Genomic DNA, 17,235 nt, shown 5'->3' with positions numbered 1-17,235 from the left:
TATGTTAAAAGGGCCTTTTCACAGATTTTGGCATGTTTTGAAGTTTGTCATTTAATGCTTTATATTGATAAATGTACACATTGGATATAAAAAGCTCAAGTAAAAAATCAAGAATAAAATTAAAACACGAAAACAAAGTTAACCCTCAGCAGGGCTCGAACCACTGACCCCTGGATTCTGGAGTAAAAAGTCTACCGCTAAGACCACTCGGCCATCCTTCCGGATACAATGACAGATGTATTTTATACTTTATATAAACAATTCTCGTAGTTTCACAAAATATAACGAAAACAACAGAACTCTCCAAATTATAAATTCGTTTCGCGTTGCGACGCTTTATAATTTTCCGGTTTTTAAATCGTCAAAAGATGCATATAATGGCTATTTTAGAGCATAGTAAATGTTCAGAATTACTGTTTCCTCACAAGTATCATAACTACAAAGAAAATGTGCGAATCTGAAACAACTTTTTTCAAATTTGTCAATTATCCAAACATGAAAAGGCCCCTTTAATAAATTTTATTGTTTCAGTAAATACCGTTGATGATCAATGCGCACGTATTCTACACAAGCAACAAACTTTTTTTTAACGCAGTACTCGTTTAGCTAACTATTTCTTATGACCCTCGTTCTAAGAAAACTAGGCACAATTTATGTGCGTAATGAGGTATCCCAGATTAACCTGTGCAGTCCCACAGGCTAATCAGGGACGACACTTTCCGCCTACACTGGATCGTTTAGAAAACATGTATTCCAATTCTGTTCAGATTATGTTTTGTTTAGGAAGATAATACTATTGATATGCAAGAGCTTGGCTCCTGTCTTTTCGAAATATTACGCCTATAACATTATTACTTGAACTTTATTAACTAATGAGTAAAAAAAATAAAGATCATAAAAAACGGCAGGCTCAGAAAATATCTTGTTGACAGCCAATATCGTGAAACTGTCCCTTATGCACCGAGAAATTTATTGTGCATATTTAATAATAATTATGTTTCAAAGAGAACAATAAATATATTAGAGTCTCCATCGCGCATATTGTATTCGGATATGGATTACGTGGGACCGGCTCGGAATAACTAATATTACATAGCCTGTGCCATATAGTCGCATGTGCCATATAGTTGCGTGTGCTATATGTCGCGTGTGCAACATAGCCTTAAAACAAAAATATATTATATATTGGTATATGACTTAAGGTCAGATGTGAGGAAGGTTGCTTATTGCCCACCATTGAAAAAAAAAACGTTCCAATACGATCCGTTGTGCTTTTTACCTTGTCGCTATAGCCATGTGGTCAGATCTATATTATGCTTGTATCCTGCAGAACGGTTTACACATTGCTTGTGATGACATTGATAATGGGGTTTGACATTCTCTAACTGCACAACGACACATTCCGCATGAACAGATGAACAACTGCCAGAACAGATTACCTATAACAACAAGAATGTTATATATATATTTCTAAGAAGTCTCATCTCAACGAAAATCCTGTTAAGGCGGAAAGCGTCTTCCCTGATAGGTTGTGCGAAGTGCACAGGCTAAAGTCTGGGACGATGCCTTTCGCGAAAGGATTAATTCACCTTTTCCAAGAGCGAGACACATATATTAAACATAATTCTTTGAGCTGATAGATAATTATGTTTACCTTGGATATTTTTGTTTGAAGTAAGTATTCAAGTTCTGTTTTCGTCATATTAATGCACGTGCGCTATAGATAACACTACAACATTATTGTAGCATTCCTCTGAAAATCGGTTTTGTTTTTCTAGACGAGGGATCACTTCCACTTGTATATGATATATGTTTTGATTGCATATAGGTGTCATTACAAATTCGTCAATATAGTATTGTTTCAATTTTCCTATTATTATTCGTTAACAATAGGGAATTTGCATCGACTATATTTAAGCGAAGAACTGTATAGTTGCCTCTTTATGACTTGCTGGTAATGCGATCGTTCAGCGTAAAGTTATCAGCATATAATTTGTGTTTGTTTTCACTCCGAAGTAAGGAGTCCACTCATCCTATCTACGTCTCCGCATGTTGAACACGAAAGGTACCAAGCAATCACTTGTTAAGCCCGAATAATTGTATCCATTAACTGTTACGATGTAACGAAAAAGTCTATAAAACCAAAACACAACAATTTTTAGTAAGCAACATGCGCTTATTATTTTTGTTTGTTAATAGTTAAGGCCTTTACCATCACTATAAAGCATGTATACATTACTTTATTGGGTCTTTAAATAACGACGCTTTTTGGGGAGAAACATTCACAGTACTTTCGGCTAAAAGCCGCCACATACAAGTGCTTGAAGAACATGGGAAACAACTTAATTAAGATGGAATGAATATGAGTGAAGAGTTATCTCCTATGCTGTTAACATACCTATTCTAAGCTGATGTATTTAAAGAAAGAAGATTGTTTCAGTTAATAAATAAATAAAACAACGCATACCACGTTTCTGTACTTTATTATACCTCTGGTAATAGGTATTATAATGAGATTCATTGGGCTGTTTCAAACGTAAGCGTGACAAAAGCAAGTTTACATCCGATAATTAATCCAGAGCAGCAGAAGATGCAACAGATCATTAAGTAATTATTGTATCGCTCTTACAAATTCTCATTCGTTAAAGGAACATGTGCATAGTTAGAGGCCGGCAAAAAAACTTGTCAACAATTATATTACATGAAGTCGTAAAATATATCGCACATGGGGTCATAAAACTATCCTTGCGAAATATGAATTATCACGCTATAGTTACGCTTGAGTCTGAATACTAACATGGATGTCTTCTTGAGCTCTAGTTTTAGTTTTTCTAAAACGCAGCTTTCCGTTATCGGATAAACTTAACACAAATAATGTGCTTTCCATACCTTATAATGTGAGCAAATCTGTTATAGTACAGATTATTTTCAGGTTTAAAAATAATTTACCACGAAAACAGTGGAACTTTCCATATTTGAAATCAGTGTGTTCAGTCTTACACAAAATATAGGTATACTCCTTTGAATATTCAGTTTAAAAGTTTGATAATATAAAACAGCACTACGAACGTTGAAATTCGCAAACTTGCGAAAACAAGAATTTTAGAGAATGCGTTGAAAACGATTTTTTAAATAAGTATATGACAACAAAAGTAAATAATATAGGTCTTCGTGGCGTAGTTGGTATGGTGTCCGTCTAGCGGTCGGTAGGTCATGGGTGCTACCAACACTGTAGATCTTCTTTAGATCTCTCCCAAAGACACCAATTACTGGTTCTACCCAGAAAACGGACTCGCGAGCATCTAAATAAGCCTTAGGCTTTGATGCAATCGATGTTGTTAGGTTTGCAAAATACAAGTGGTTTCCAAATGAGATTCTATTTTGTATTGTCTTGCTTAACAAGTCTTAAATTAAAAGTCTGAATACTAATTTTGCGATGAATAAAAATTTTGCACACTCGGAAAAATATAATTATAGATGTCCGTGCAATAAAATTGGTATTGTTGAATTTACTTTCACTAAGTAAAGAATACGAATCGAAATATGTCTTAATGAAAATATCTGCCTGTTACGCATTTAAATTTATCATATCTGTTTTTCTTCAAATGTTGCAAAAGTCGGTGTAAGTGTTTCAGTTTCAGTTTAACAATAAACTACATATGAATAAAAATCGTTATGTGGTATATTGCAACCTTAATATGATTGTAAAGCTGGAAGTGTATGACCCACAATAGTACAATTCTTGTTTATTGTTGCATATTTCTCGGTAGAAGCACTAATGTTACTAAGGTACTCAGCAACAATTGAATTATAACGCAATTATAACGCAGAACTCACTGTGCACAATATATCTAATCTGATTTGACATGACGATACCGTAAAACGGCATTGGCGAAATTAAATACGTCACCATGAATCATTACACAAACCATGTGAACCGCAAATCCCATGTATGATGCTTATTTGGAAGCAGATTAAACACAAACATTAAACACAAAAGAGACGTTTAAACGGTTATATGTGGAAACAGTTAATTTAAAATAAACCATCGGTACAATCTCACACAATAGCCTGTCTTTTAAGTGATATCCTAAACGCGTAGCGATTACCAAGCGCATTTAATGAACATTAAACGTGAGGGTGAATACGTGCAAATGTAACTAATGACATACTAACAAAATCTAACTCATATTTACTCTCTTTGAGTTTGTAATTTCTGAGACAATTCTTTTTAAACATATTAGAGTTATAAGTACCTCCAAGTATATGTGCATTACGACACATGATTACACATATGATCAGATAAACATGTCCTTAACATATAATAGAAGTTTATAATTAATATATATTGAATATACTGCAAAAAAACAGCACAAGCTATTGTCACATGGAATATGTTACTTAAAGACTTGAAAACAGAATGTATACAACATACTTGTAGTGACATATGTCTGTAGCGTATAAAAACTCTCGAAGGAAGAGTTAAATAGAATGTATCCGTGTTCCTAGAGATACAAACCACACAGGGCCAAACACGAACTCGTAAACAATAATCTATTCACTCGTTTTTGAATTAGTATGTACATTATAAAGTTGTAAGAAATCTGATAATAATTGCAAAGTAAAGTGAAAGCTCATTATTTAATATGAAAGGGTAGTGTTTACTGTTTGTGCATCTTTTAAAGCTTGAGTCTATCATTTAATAATGAATATAAGCGAATTGTGCGTCGGCACAATATTTAAAGCACAAAAATAAAAGAACAAGCCCAAATGATTGTATTTATTTTTTTCGCTTTTATAGCTCTTTGTATTTTTTTTTATCAATTTCGAATTATGAATCGAATTTTAATTTTCATTTTGTCTCTTTCCTTAGTGTTATGATGTCGCTCTCTGATTGTTCTTTTCGTCTTGAATCTGTGACAACTGGTTGATTATTGTCACTTTGATAAAATATTGCTCCATGAAATAGAGATTTCATCGTAAGGCTGAAATTCGCCTTTCGCTTCGAATTCACATTGCGTAATACAAATACCATCCTGCTGCAGCATCCAGTTACAAATATCCGTCTCATTGGCAGATATGCTACACTTGAACAATTTGCAATACACACATGCGTCCCGTGACTTTGACCATTCCACCATCGACTTTACATCTTGAGCGGAAAAACTAACGAATATATCAACGACATTTCGGATCGATTCAGAAAGGTGGTACAGATGTTTAACCGCAAGTGGTGTTTGTTCGAATATAAGCTTGTGTAGACTGGTCAGGTGTGGAAGAGTTGAACAGAGAAGGTCACTTGATTTAACACTACCCACCTCTAGACGTCTAATGTTTTTACCAGTGACAGACATCGCTTGTAAGATGCGCTCCTCTGCTAATGTTGTTAGATACGATATCTTACACGCACGCATAAAGATGCAGTCTAAATTACTTATATCGGTATATCCAGAAAAAAAGTTACATGATAAGTACTTGAGTTTTAGACCCTGTAGGTGTACTTGACCCATGTTTGAAAGCCGCAGATACGACAATGTTTCTCTTGATTGTGAAATAATATCCTGTATGCGATATGAATACTGATGAGGTACTGAAGGAATTGTGCATATATGCTAATAATGTTTGATATGTTCATATCTATTAACGTATTTAAAGCATCTTTGTACTTCTCATTCTTCTGATAAAAAATGTCAAAGACTATATGTCTGATTGTCAGTTGTAAGCATGACTGCTCATTCGCTGCCCCTTCAATAAAGCCATCCAATATAATGTTTTGTGCTGCATTAATTGATCGAACAAGTACTGCCTCCGGGTCTGAACTTGAATGTAACATTCTTTCTATGTCGCATGTTATGACATCCATGATGTGCATTGACATTCTGTTAGCTGCTTGAGCACACATTCCACACGTGAAGATAAATAACTGACCGATGTCCAGAAGTGACTTACTATCACAATACACAGACTGTATGGCGTTCAGGATGTCTTCAATGTCCGTCTGATTCATTGCAATAAACAACGATGCTAGAAACTCATGAATTGTTTTGTGTACGAACATGTATGGAATATTCTTTTGCGAGCTTAGCGCCAAAGATTTTTTCTTTGTTAAAATCCCTGTCTGAAGTAAGTAATCAAGTTTTGTTTTCGACATGTGGTTTGTGATTGTGTTTTCTGCAAAGATAAGCGACGATTCTTTACAAGAGTTTGTTAGTGTTTTAAACGCAAGCGCACTTTGCAGATCGAACCAGCGTCCAATGAGCCCGCAGATACTCGGTTGTTTCTGTACCAATTATTGGGGTTATATCTGTAACACAAATTTCTTCAGTGTCAAATTCTTCAATTTGCAGTTTTTGCAATCCCTTGGCTATGTGCATATCTAGCATATTAATGTATATAGCACACAGTGAACCTTCGATTAAACGCCAAACGTAAAACTGATGAACTAACTGCACACAAACGGCTGGAACTGTGATGAGATTCTGCAATCTTTCTGTCTTTATTTTGTCAAAAAAATCAATACAATTGCATTTTTGATCATTTTTAGAAATACCGTCCTTCTCAGCTAAGACAGTTATGACATTCTCCGCCAAGGTTTTGTAGTTTATAACGCCGGAAATTTCGAACATACGCGTCAAAGTATCGCTCATGCTTAGATTTGCAAGTTTCCATGGTCTTGCGGTTATAATGTTGGTAATGTTTGTTCGCTGTAAATACAGCGGCATACTTCGGTCTTTACGGCACTTGCACGTAGATTCACATGGCGGAGGAAAGGGTATATCGGGGTGGTGCCATTCGTCTGCAGCGTCTGTCAGAATAATACATTTATGTTTCCAGACACTATCATCCCAAGGTAGTTTGTTGCGTTTTATGGCATCCTCGACCATCTGACTGACGTTACACATGGATCCGCTGTAATCACGTAATGACACAAAGAACAGAAATGTGTAGTCTCTCAAAGTGTCAAGATCGCTGAAATATGTTGGGTTTGACTTCATACTTCTGGTAGTGGCTTTACTGGTGAGCTTTTCCAAAGTGCTTGCACCATTTTCAGAATGGGCTGTACACCAATCTAGAACTAGCTTTGATAAAAACGTCGTTTTCCCGCAACCCGGATCGCCTTCGATATAAATTTTATTAACCGGATTCCCATGATAATGCAGCAGCTCTCTGTAGAAACTGACATCTGTTTTCACCCTTGAAGTCGTGTCTATCTCACTCCGGCCATGTCTGTCTTTCTGGCCTCTTTTAAGTTCCTGGATGGAGGGGGGAACATAGAGCCGTTCTAAAGGTACATCTATATCAGGATCCAGCATCGACACCGGCACAACACACCTTTCTCGGTAATGTTCGATTAACCACGTCTGGATTTCTGCAAATGAAATAGTTGTGAATTAAAACTATTTAAAGAAACCTACTAGTGTTCAAAGTGGGGACATGATGATGCTGTTGGTGATGACTATTGCGAGGATTAGGAAAATTATCAAGATGATGATGATGCTGATGATGATTTTTTGAGTTGCAGCACACTGTCTTTCTCATTAAACTTGTCAAGAATAATTAACTTTAATACTTTAAAGCGAGATTTTACGATTTTGTCAAATATTTATTAATTTACATAAAATGTGTAAAAAAACTTATTAAGCATATATTTTAATATAAATTAAAATAAAAGTTAAGAAGAACATGTGTCAAAAAATGCGAAATAAGCCAGATATTTAATTCTGAAATCGAAAAAGGATTTACAGTCGAATTCGCCAGCATGTAAATCATGCATTTACGATGTGAATCTAAATATAGTTTAACGGTACATTTTAAATTCCTGCACCGATATATATTCCAACGACACACGAAAACTAACTAAAAAGACGAATGCTTCGGTTATTGTAGGAAAATATGTACAAAATATCTTCGTCACAATCGGCTCGGGGCGCTAATTTGTCTTTGCTGCATTTTATGAAATTCGTCTTCAATTTATAATTTTGCTTGCCTATTTGGTGTAAGTGTAACATATTTGATCAATATATTACACTTTTACAAAATCGTATAATCTCGCTTTAACATGGTATATACTTTTTCAGACATATCATAGCATTCCTAGATATACTAGTAATTGTGCACTCACGTTTAACCTACCGATTCCGATAAATGAACACAAAATAGAAACAGACTCAATAGAGTGCGCAAACAAACTCACATATTAAATTTGATTTAAACAATTTAAACATTTACGATATACTTATTTCGTTTTAAGATTGTACACCCGTGTATTTATAACACGTCTCAAACGAAATAGTTTACCCTCGGTCTTTTCCGTTTCAAAACATGTATTTTCGTACACATATACAATGTTTTAATACACATTTAATGAAAAGTATAAATAAACAAAATTAATATGTTAACATGCATCAGTAAACAAAATTAACAAGCAACAAATGAAAATAAAGACATACACAAAACGGGTAATGCTGTTTTGTTGCTGCTGTAATCGTGTTTTATTTTATCACGATGCCAGTTATGATGAGGATTGGATGAGGCAGGGAGTAAAGACAAGATATCAGGCTTGAAGTATTTTACATAAATCCCCCTTCAAATTATAGCTTATAATAGCTGATAAAGACAAGGCGCTCGACTTTTCTTTCGCTGTTATAGTACAATGTACGTTTCCTGATATTGACCAGTAAGTCATTATTGATGCTGACTATCTGTAGTAGTTATAAAATACATGTAATATTGAAGCTCTATATGTATACATTTAAATGTGAACTTCCTACGCAAAGACTACACCCATTCCGACTCAATACTTTCATTCAAATTCAAAGAAACGAAAACCATTTTTTATTTGTTTGTAAACTGACATTGAATCAACTAGCAACGAAAGCAATTCTACTCTAGGTCTGAATGGAAACTACATAAGAACAAATGCAAGAACAAAATGCAGTTGTTGAAGGTGAATTCTTTTTATATTGTATTACTAATGACATTTAACCCTCTGGTCCTAGATGCAAGATACTCCTGCAACGAACATATACAGTCCCCGCACAATAGCTCAATTTCAACTGAAGTTATATAAAATTATTTTATCATTTTTATCAACAGGGGCCTTGACCCTTTTAGTCCAAAATGCAACCCAATGCAGGTCTGAGGTATGGGCCTTGGTTTGAGACCAATCATGATGATCCTGAATACATGTATGATATTTAAATGAATATCTTATGTAATTACAGAGATATTTATATGTTGCATGCAAATTGTAACCTTGCTTTCCACTTGCGCACATACCTTAACCTAAGTCATGAATTTAACAAGAGGGCCAGAGACACACGGTCACTCGCCTGATACTTCAGGGAACCTAAATGCTCTCATCAACTTTGAGATATTTTGAAACCATTTTCAATCTTGGCTAAATATCAACTAGAGAGTTAACACGGTTTACTTATAGCCATATAAGAAAAAATGCCCTGGTCCCTGGCGGGCATATTTTCGATGAACCATAACCTTTTACGAGCTATCTTGTCTGACCTAGTTTCATTAAGATTGGACCATAAATGTGACTTCTAGAGAGATAATAAGGTTTTACTATAGCCATATAAGAAAAAATGCCAAGCCTCATGGCGGCCATATTTGCGACGAACCATTACCATTTTTGAACTCAGCTTAGCTATTATTAAAAAAATGTTTGGAGCAAGTTTCATAAAGATTTGAATATAAATGTGACTTCTAGGGAGTTAAAACAGTTTTACAGTAGCTATATAAGGAAAAATGTCTCGTCCCATGGCTACCATGTTTTTAAACAGACCGTGACTGTTACACATCTAAAATATCACAAGAACAAATGTTCCGGAAAAGTATAATGAATATTTGAAATACATTTGACTTTTAGTCTGTTAACAATGTTTTACTACAGCCATATAAGGAAAAATACGGCGCCCCTGGTTGCAATATTTTGCAGACCGAAACCATGTTGAAAGGAATCCAAGATATCATATAACAATGTTCTGGCAAAGTTTCTCGGACAATGAATGTGACTTTTAGATTGTTAACAAGGCTTTAATATTCATATATGACACAATGTCCCGCACTCTTGTGGCCATGTTTTCAACAGTACGGAAATATTTTCTAACTCATCCAATATATTATTAGAACAATTGTTTTGACCAAGTTTCACGACGATTGGACAATAAATGTGACCTGTAGAGTATTAATAAGGTTTTACTATAGCCATATAAGGAAATATGCCATGCCCCATGGTGCCATGTTATTCAACCAACCGGAAGCATTTTCGAACTCGTCCAAGATATCATTGGGACATTTTTTCTGACCAAGTTGAATGAACATCGAACAATAAATGTGGACTATGGAGTGTTAACGAGGCACATAAATAACTGACTAAAGGCGATCACAAAACCTCACCATGCCTTAAATGCTTTGAATGTTCATAAAGATACAGACTTCACATGACAATTCTTATTTTAATATCTGTAATTAATGTACAGATATGGAGTTGTTGCAAAAAAGTATAAAAAGGGCATAATTCTGTTAAATTGCAAGTCGGAGTTATGGAACTTGTTCTCCCACAATAACCATAAGCTCATGCTATTCAAATGAATACCTGTAGTAGAAACAGTTATATAAAAAAGGTTTCTTTAATCTACTTTAATTTAATTAACCACATTTTTAACCTCACAAAATGACCCCAAACACATCTGCATAGTTTCAATTGAATACCTTTAGTGAGAGTGATATGGAGAAGTTGCAATTTTACCTTAACCAAAATTCAAAATAGGACAATTCTATCGAATTGCATGTTAAAAGCACTTTACTCTAATGCTTGCTTATTATAGTTGCTTAATATATTTCTAAACAAAATCCGCTTTCATTTACGCGTACTGCTCGAACCAAAAGTCCTCTTATTTTTCACATCAATTTAGTAAATTTTCTTTGTGAAAGGTACAAATTCGTTGACAAATTCTTGAATCAGTGTAGTCTTTGTTTTAATTCAGAAAATACAGTATCACCTGTTCGAAAATGTGATTGCACCACGACTGCATTTAAGTTGGCAAGTTTGCATACTAGAGAGCGAGTGTGTGTGTTGAATTTGAATGAGTTATGCATTGATACGTGTTGCTGTGTTCTCGGATGAATTAAGTTTGTAAAAGTTGAAATAACAGTGTCAGGATAACTTGCCTCAAATATAAACGATGAGAATTATCCTGTCGTTCACACATTGAATTAATAAAAATTATGTGGTTATTATCTTTATAGATATGTAACATATTGATACGATCATTTAATCAATGACTTATGAGTTAATGTTTTTGTCATATAAACTGCATCTTTGATAAAATCTTTGATCAAATAAATATATTCTCACGGAATAGCCCAATGGCATTAAGTGTTTTGGAATTGTAAGGAGAGAACATATCTACTAGACATTATAATTCAGTCGCGACGTTAAAATTGTTGGAAACGTCGGTTAAGAAGAGGTGCTTAAAATATAATGATGTGTTCGTCTGTTACCGGCGCGTACCAATACACCTCTAATAGGTTAAAACATGCCACATTTTGTTGACTGGAGATAAGACCGTAGCTCTGGTCAGCAATTTTGAATTCATTTTTGCATGAAACAATAGAAAAAAAGTGCGGCAACAACATGGTGAAAGTGATTCTGGTATAGATAAGGCATTTTTTGTTCTAAACGCTGGACCAAAATAAGAATAAGTTATATTTAAATTGCTCAAATGTAATTGTTAATAAACATACATAGTGCCTACCTGTTAATGAACTGTTCTTTGTTGAATTGTCTTTATTATTCAGCACTTCATCTTTTTGCCTTCGTATTGTTTCAAGAACATCATCTCTTTTCCTGCCTATCGTTTCAAGTACATCATCTCTTTTCCCGTCGATCGTTTCAATTACATCATCTCTTTTCCCGTCAATAGTTTCAAGTACATCATCTCTTTTCCCGTCTATCGTTTTAATTGCATCATGTCTTTTTCCGTCTACAGTTTCAAGAACATCATCTATTTTTCCGTCTATAGTTTTAAGTACATCATCTCTTTTCCCGTCTATCGTTTCTATTACGTCATCTCTTTTCCCGTCTTTAGTTTCAAGTACATCATCTCTTTTTCCGTCTATAGTTTCAAGTACATCATCTCTTTTCCAGTCTATCGTTTCAATTACATCATCTCTTTTTCCGTCTATTGTCTCAATTACATCATCTTTTTTTCCGTTTAACCGTTTCAATCACATCATCTCTTTTCTCGTCTATCGTATCAAGTACATTATCTCTTTTCCGTTTAACCGTTTTAAGTAGGTCGTTTTCTTTCCTTTGTATTGTTTCAATAACTTTACTGAGCCTTTTATTAAAGGCATCGACCATTTCTTTAACAAGTGTATCCTTTTCTTTTTCAAGAGCTTCTTTTATTTTTGCAATCAAATTTTCCTTCAAGAGCTCAAAGGTTGTATCAACATCTTCAGTAGTAATTGCTAGCGTTCCGTTCTTCAGCTGTTAAATAGGAAGTGTGCACTAATTATATAATTACCTTGCACAATGGATTAACAAATGCTGCTTCACTTTTAAACATGTTTATCCGTTTATTAATGAAAATAATTTAAAAAAGCCGGTATATACTTTACATAGATTAACATGTTCACCTATATAAACTGCTATTCATTTAAAAACAAGAGGGCAAATATGGTTTTGATCGGTAAACTGTGCAATGGTTTCCGTGGTGTAATGTATATGGTGTCCGCCAAACGACTCGGATGTAATGGGTTCGATCCCCACTGTGGGAGCGTTCTTTAAATCCGCCCCCCCCCAAAGACACCAAGTACTAATGCTAGGTGGAGGAAACGGACTCGAGAGCGTTTCAATAAGCCTGAGGCTTTAGATGCAATCAAGCTAAAAATAAATAGGTTAACACGAATGGGTCATAGCCAGTTCCTAACATTGGCATAAATTACAAAAGATTTTTAAAGGATCACAATCTGATGTCACATGCCAAGCAAAATAGATTTGTGCGCTTTGGTTTCAGAGATTTTTTAAAGTTATTAGTCTATATGATTCACTGTCATAAGAGATTTTAAAACATATTTAACAATATACGTCTATACAGATCATGTGAACTCAGGAGTGGGGTCAATTTTGATCGCAAGGGCAATATTTAAGCAAACTTTGAATAGGACCAATTTGTGATGTTTAATATAAATATGAGAGATATCTGGTACTTGTGGTTTCAAAGAATATTTTGTTAGTTGTTTTATACATTTTTATTTAAATCACATGACCCATTGAGCGAGGCAAGTTTTGACCACTGGGCCATGCTTTGAAAATCTTTTTAGAGAGCTATTATACAATTTAACGCACCAAATAGTAAGCTTCTGATCTTTTCGGTTTCGAAGAAGATTTTGGTGATATTCGAAGAAACCTCAAACAACTTCAAAATATGACAGTTTTCAATAAATCATAAAAATTACACTCGGAAACGGTTATAAATAGCCACAGATATGTTCATTTAAACCATGCAGTTAACAACTTCTGACCTACGGTGTATACAAAAAAGAAAAGAATTCGGATACGTTAAATTTTTCTTTTGCCCAGTTTCTAAGATTCATTTCAATACATGCAAGCCATTAAAAGAAACTCTAAATTAATATATATAGAACATATAAAACGGATCATTATGACCGTGAATTTTGGCGATAATACTCAATATATTTATAATTTAGACATGAACAAAACCCTGAAAAAGCTGCGTATTTGGCCTCTTTATCCACCATGTTTGAACTGAGTTTAGATTATAACCTCTTAATAAAGGCCGTGTACAACTTACAGTGGTCAAATAGCTCTCTGATGCACTTAGGACTAAGTAACTATAAGTTTGATCGAAGCGCTCGTATTTTTTTTTGTAATTTGTATGTTGACAGACAACTAAGACAGGGATTTCAATAGATTTTAAAAACCAGGGGTCAAATGACCCAGTGCTTGAAAAGTTCAGGGGTCAAATGTAAGTTTCAGTGGTAAAAATACTGAAGAAAAGATTTAAACCAGACAACAAACCATCAAGAAACTGATTGGCAGTGATTATTGTTGTAATTAAACACAACACATGCAGATGTATGCATGTGTTGTTTTATTATTCACATTATTTATGCTATTTAAGCCTTTTTTGTTGTTAAATGTTTTGTAAGTGATCATATTATATAAAGAAAAAAACATGAAGGCAATGGGCCAAAAGGCGCTCATATGAAAACCGAAGGAGCTAAACTATTCTGAAAAGGGGGAGTTCAGAATAATAAAAGTACAGAATGAAGAATATATATTTAATTTCCATGCACAATATTATTTCCCAACTCGCCTGAAATAACATTAAAACCAATGTTCGTACCAAGTTTCAGGAATATTTGACTTCAAATGTGACTTCTAGAATATTGACAGGATTTTTCTTTTTTGAACCTAATGACCTTGGTTTATACCTCACATGATATTATTTTTATGAGATATATAATACCTTGTGTCATACCTGTGTTAACTTGTCAACTGCAGTATTCGCCGCAACCTGGTGGTTGACATGTTTCAGGCTCTGCAACAACGCAATTAGAGTGTCGATGGCTCTGTCACTGTCCTGGCTTGTCATGGACATTGAGGGAGCATGTCGTACGTCACGCCCCACATCTCTAGCCTTAAATATCAGCTTGTGTTTAATCGCGTTTGCATTGTGTGAGTGCATGCATGACTTTGTTAATATTAATTCATACATCCTTTTTAATTTATTATAAACTTTATTATGTACAAACAAGCATTTTTAAAATGATAGAGAATGTCGATTTAAACTGATCATAAAGAGCGTGATTCATTTATAAATTAAATCAGTATAATAAAATAAACTCTTTCAACTGTTTATATTCAGCTTAAATATTGTCCGAATAATTGTACGTCAATGTTACTATCTATCAAATACTATGTTTATTCCGTAAATGTAGTTAACATTTCATTACCTTACATAAGTGTATTTGTCATTTACATTTAATAAGATCATTCCTTTCTTTTTAAGTAGTTTATTTGTTAAAAATAATTGTTCAATAATATATATTCCATATATTTGGCAGATAATAATAAAAAGTCGAATACTGAATCACGTGCAGCAGTATCATAAACAATCAAAGCCTCTCCCCCTTCGGGTTGGAAACCTTGTTTTTCTGACCGAACCCCATGATCCCTAGTCCCAGGGCTTAGCTGTAATGACGATGTCGGCGAGAACTTTCAAAGGGACTTACATACATAAAGGTGAAGTGACTTCTATTTCTTTAATGACTTACTTCGTGCTAGATTATTACCGATTAAAATAAATTAGATTTGGAGAATGGCTGTCTCTTCCATTCAGTACCCCATTTACAGGTCGTAGGTCTTTTTACGAAGAAGTACAAAGGTACTGAACATTACTGGTTTTGTTATATTTTTTTTAAGTAAATACAACTGCACTGTACAGTGTATAGGTAAAGTCAATCAAAATTTGTTAATGTACTATCACAGTCAACAATCATTGACAAATAAGAACAATATAGGTTTTATGCACTTACGTCTATAAATAAATGCAATGAAGCCTTTTCAAACCGACAACCTATTTCAGCCTCTATTAAAGAAATTAAGGCACCAGTAATTAAGCTTATCAGTTGCAACATACATAGCAAGTTAAGGGTGAAAAAAAGTAATTAAACTCGGTTAAATACATCAATAAAGAATCATTTACACTTTATTGTACTTGTTTATATATTAAATGTTTTCTTTCCAAAACTGCCAAAATGTGCATTATTTTTTATTTATGGTGATGGTCATGTTACAATGAGGGTAATAAACTAGTGAATAGTTGATTTAACTCTTAACTGAAAGCCACTTCTCCTCAAATTTGCCTCACTTCTCCCTTATTTCAGCTGAGGGAGGAGTCAAGTGTTTCTCAAAGTTGAACGTACGCTCCCTTATGTCCCTTGGGTGGTTGAGTTTTTTTTCAAATTTTATTTTCTTGTCAAGAGCATCATGTAATATTGGCTAAAACAATTATACAAATCCATGGGACCTGGGCCTTGGGGTTGGGTGGGCGGGGATTGGGTCCAAAAGGGGGTGATTTCATGAAAACCTTGCTTGTTAACTGAAAATTTATTTATCATTTACTAATCCATACTTAATTTGCATACATATTTTAATTGCTATTGTAATGATTGCCACACATGGATTACTAGACATTGTGCAGTAATAGTACCTTGGTGCAGACATTCTCCTTTTGTGTCAGGTCATCCTTGAAAAACATTTTAAATAATTCACAGTTTATTAGTACATTAACTATGCCATTGAAGTCGGCATCTTCTACTTTATTAACATCCTTGTATCCGTCTTTTGAGAGTAGCATTTTGCAATCTTCCAGGGGTCGGCGCACCATTTACACGCATCTGTATTTACCCAGGTAGGGCCTTGAAAACTTTTTGGTTTTGAATGGTTGCGAAATCGGTGATGGTATACAATTTCCTTACACATTTCATTGCATAAATAAGTGCTGCAATGTCGAGGCTTATGAATGTCATGAAATGCGCATCTTCCATGTTTATAATGACAGCATTTATTATCGGTATCACAAGGCAGCACGTTTGGAGTGTGACACTGACTGCAGACAACGTTCTTCATGATACCGTGTTTTCTACTGATCTCTTTGCGAATGGTGTGATACAATTCCTGAGAAGCCTGTTTTACAATGTCGAGCAGGCAGTGACGTGTGATATTCATACCCATGGCTGCCTTAAACCAGTTGAGGGTTTCCGGCATGCGAATGATGTCCTTGTAATCTGACATTTTCCTTCACAATAATTTATTTGTCTGTAAAAAAATATAATTTATTATAACTAAATATATAATATGATTAATACGTTTAATCTTATTTGATTAAGTACTCTGTAATTTATAAATTATTAAAGTATAATGATATTCAAATGTACATATTTCTTATAAGAAAATGGAGGTTTAGAAAACAAAAGTGCATAAATTTAATTTGACCGATAAAAATGTAGACTCTTTACGTTCATCACATTAACATCCTGTTAAACCTTCTCACAACTTACTTGGATAAACCTTTAACAACACTATGTCTCCAGATCTCTATATATTTCGATTCCATGCGTTTAAAACTAATTTTATTAAGGACGACATGTTAACTGCTTGTGTTCATTTTGCAATGCGGAAGTATTAAA

The 17,235-nt window shown here is 34.3% G+C and overlaps 1 protein-coding gene across 1 annotated transcript; it reads right to left on the bottom strand.

The window, feature by feature from the left end:
- Positions 1–4,766: 4,766 nt before the first annotated feature.
- On the bottom strand, positions 4,767–17,235 carry LOC127851361 (uncharacterized). Its single transcript, XM_052385095.1, has 5 exons — positions 17,107–17,235; positions 16,257–16,864; positions 14,523–14,681; positions 11,772–12,505; positions 4,767–7,369 (listed from the first exon to the last, which is right to left on the bottom strand). Exon 5 carries the CDS (start codon positions 7,311–7,313, stop codon positions 6,216–6,218), a length of 1,098 nt encoding a protein of 365 aa, XP_052241055.1. The 5' UTR covers positions 7,314–7,369; positions 11,772–12,505; positions 14,523–14,681; positions 16,257–16,864; positions 17,107–17,235; the 3' UTR covers positions 4,767–6,215.

This window comes from Dreissena polymorpha, chromosome 11 (assembly GCF_020536995.1).
Source record: "Dreissena polymorpha isolate Duluth1 chromosome 11, UMN_Dpol_1.0, whole genome shotgun sequence".
NCBI lineage: Eukaryota > Metazoa > Mollusca > Bivalvia > Myida > Dreissenidae > Dreissena > Dreissena polymorpha.
The sequence above is the reverse complement of the archived record's forward strand: the minus strand, read 5'-3'. Positions and strand labels throughout refer to the sequence as shown.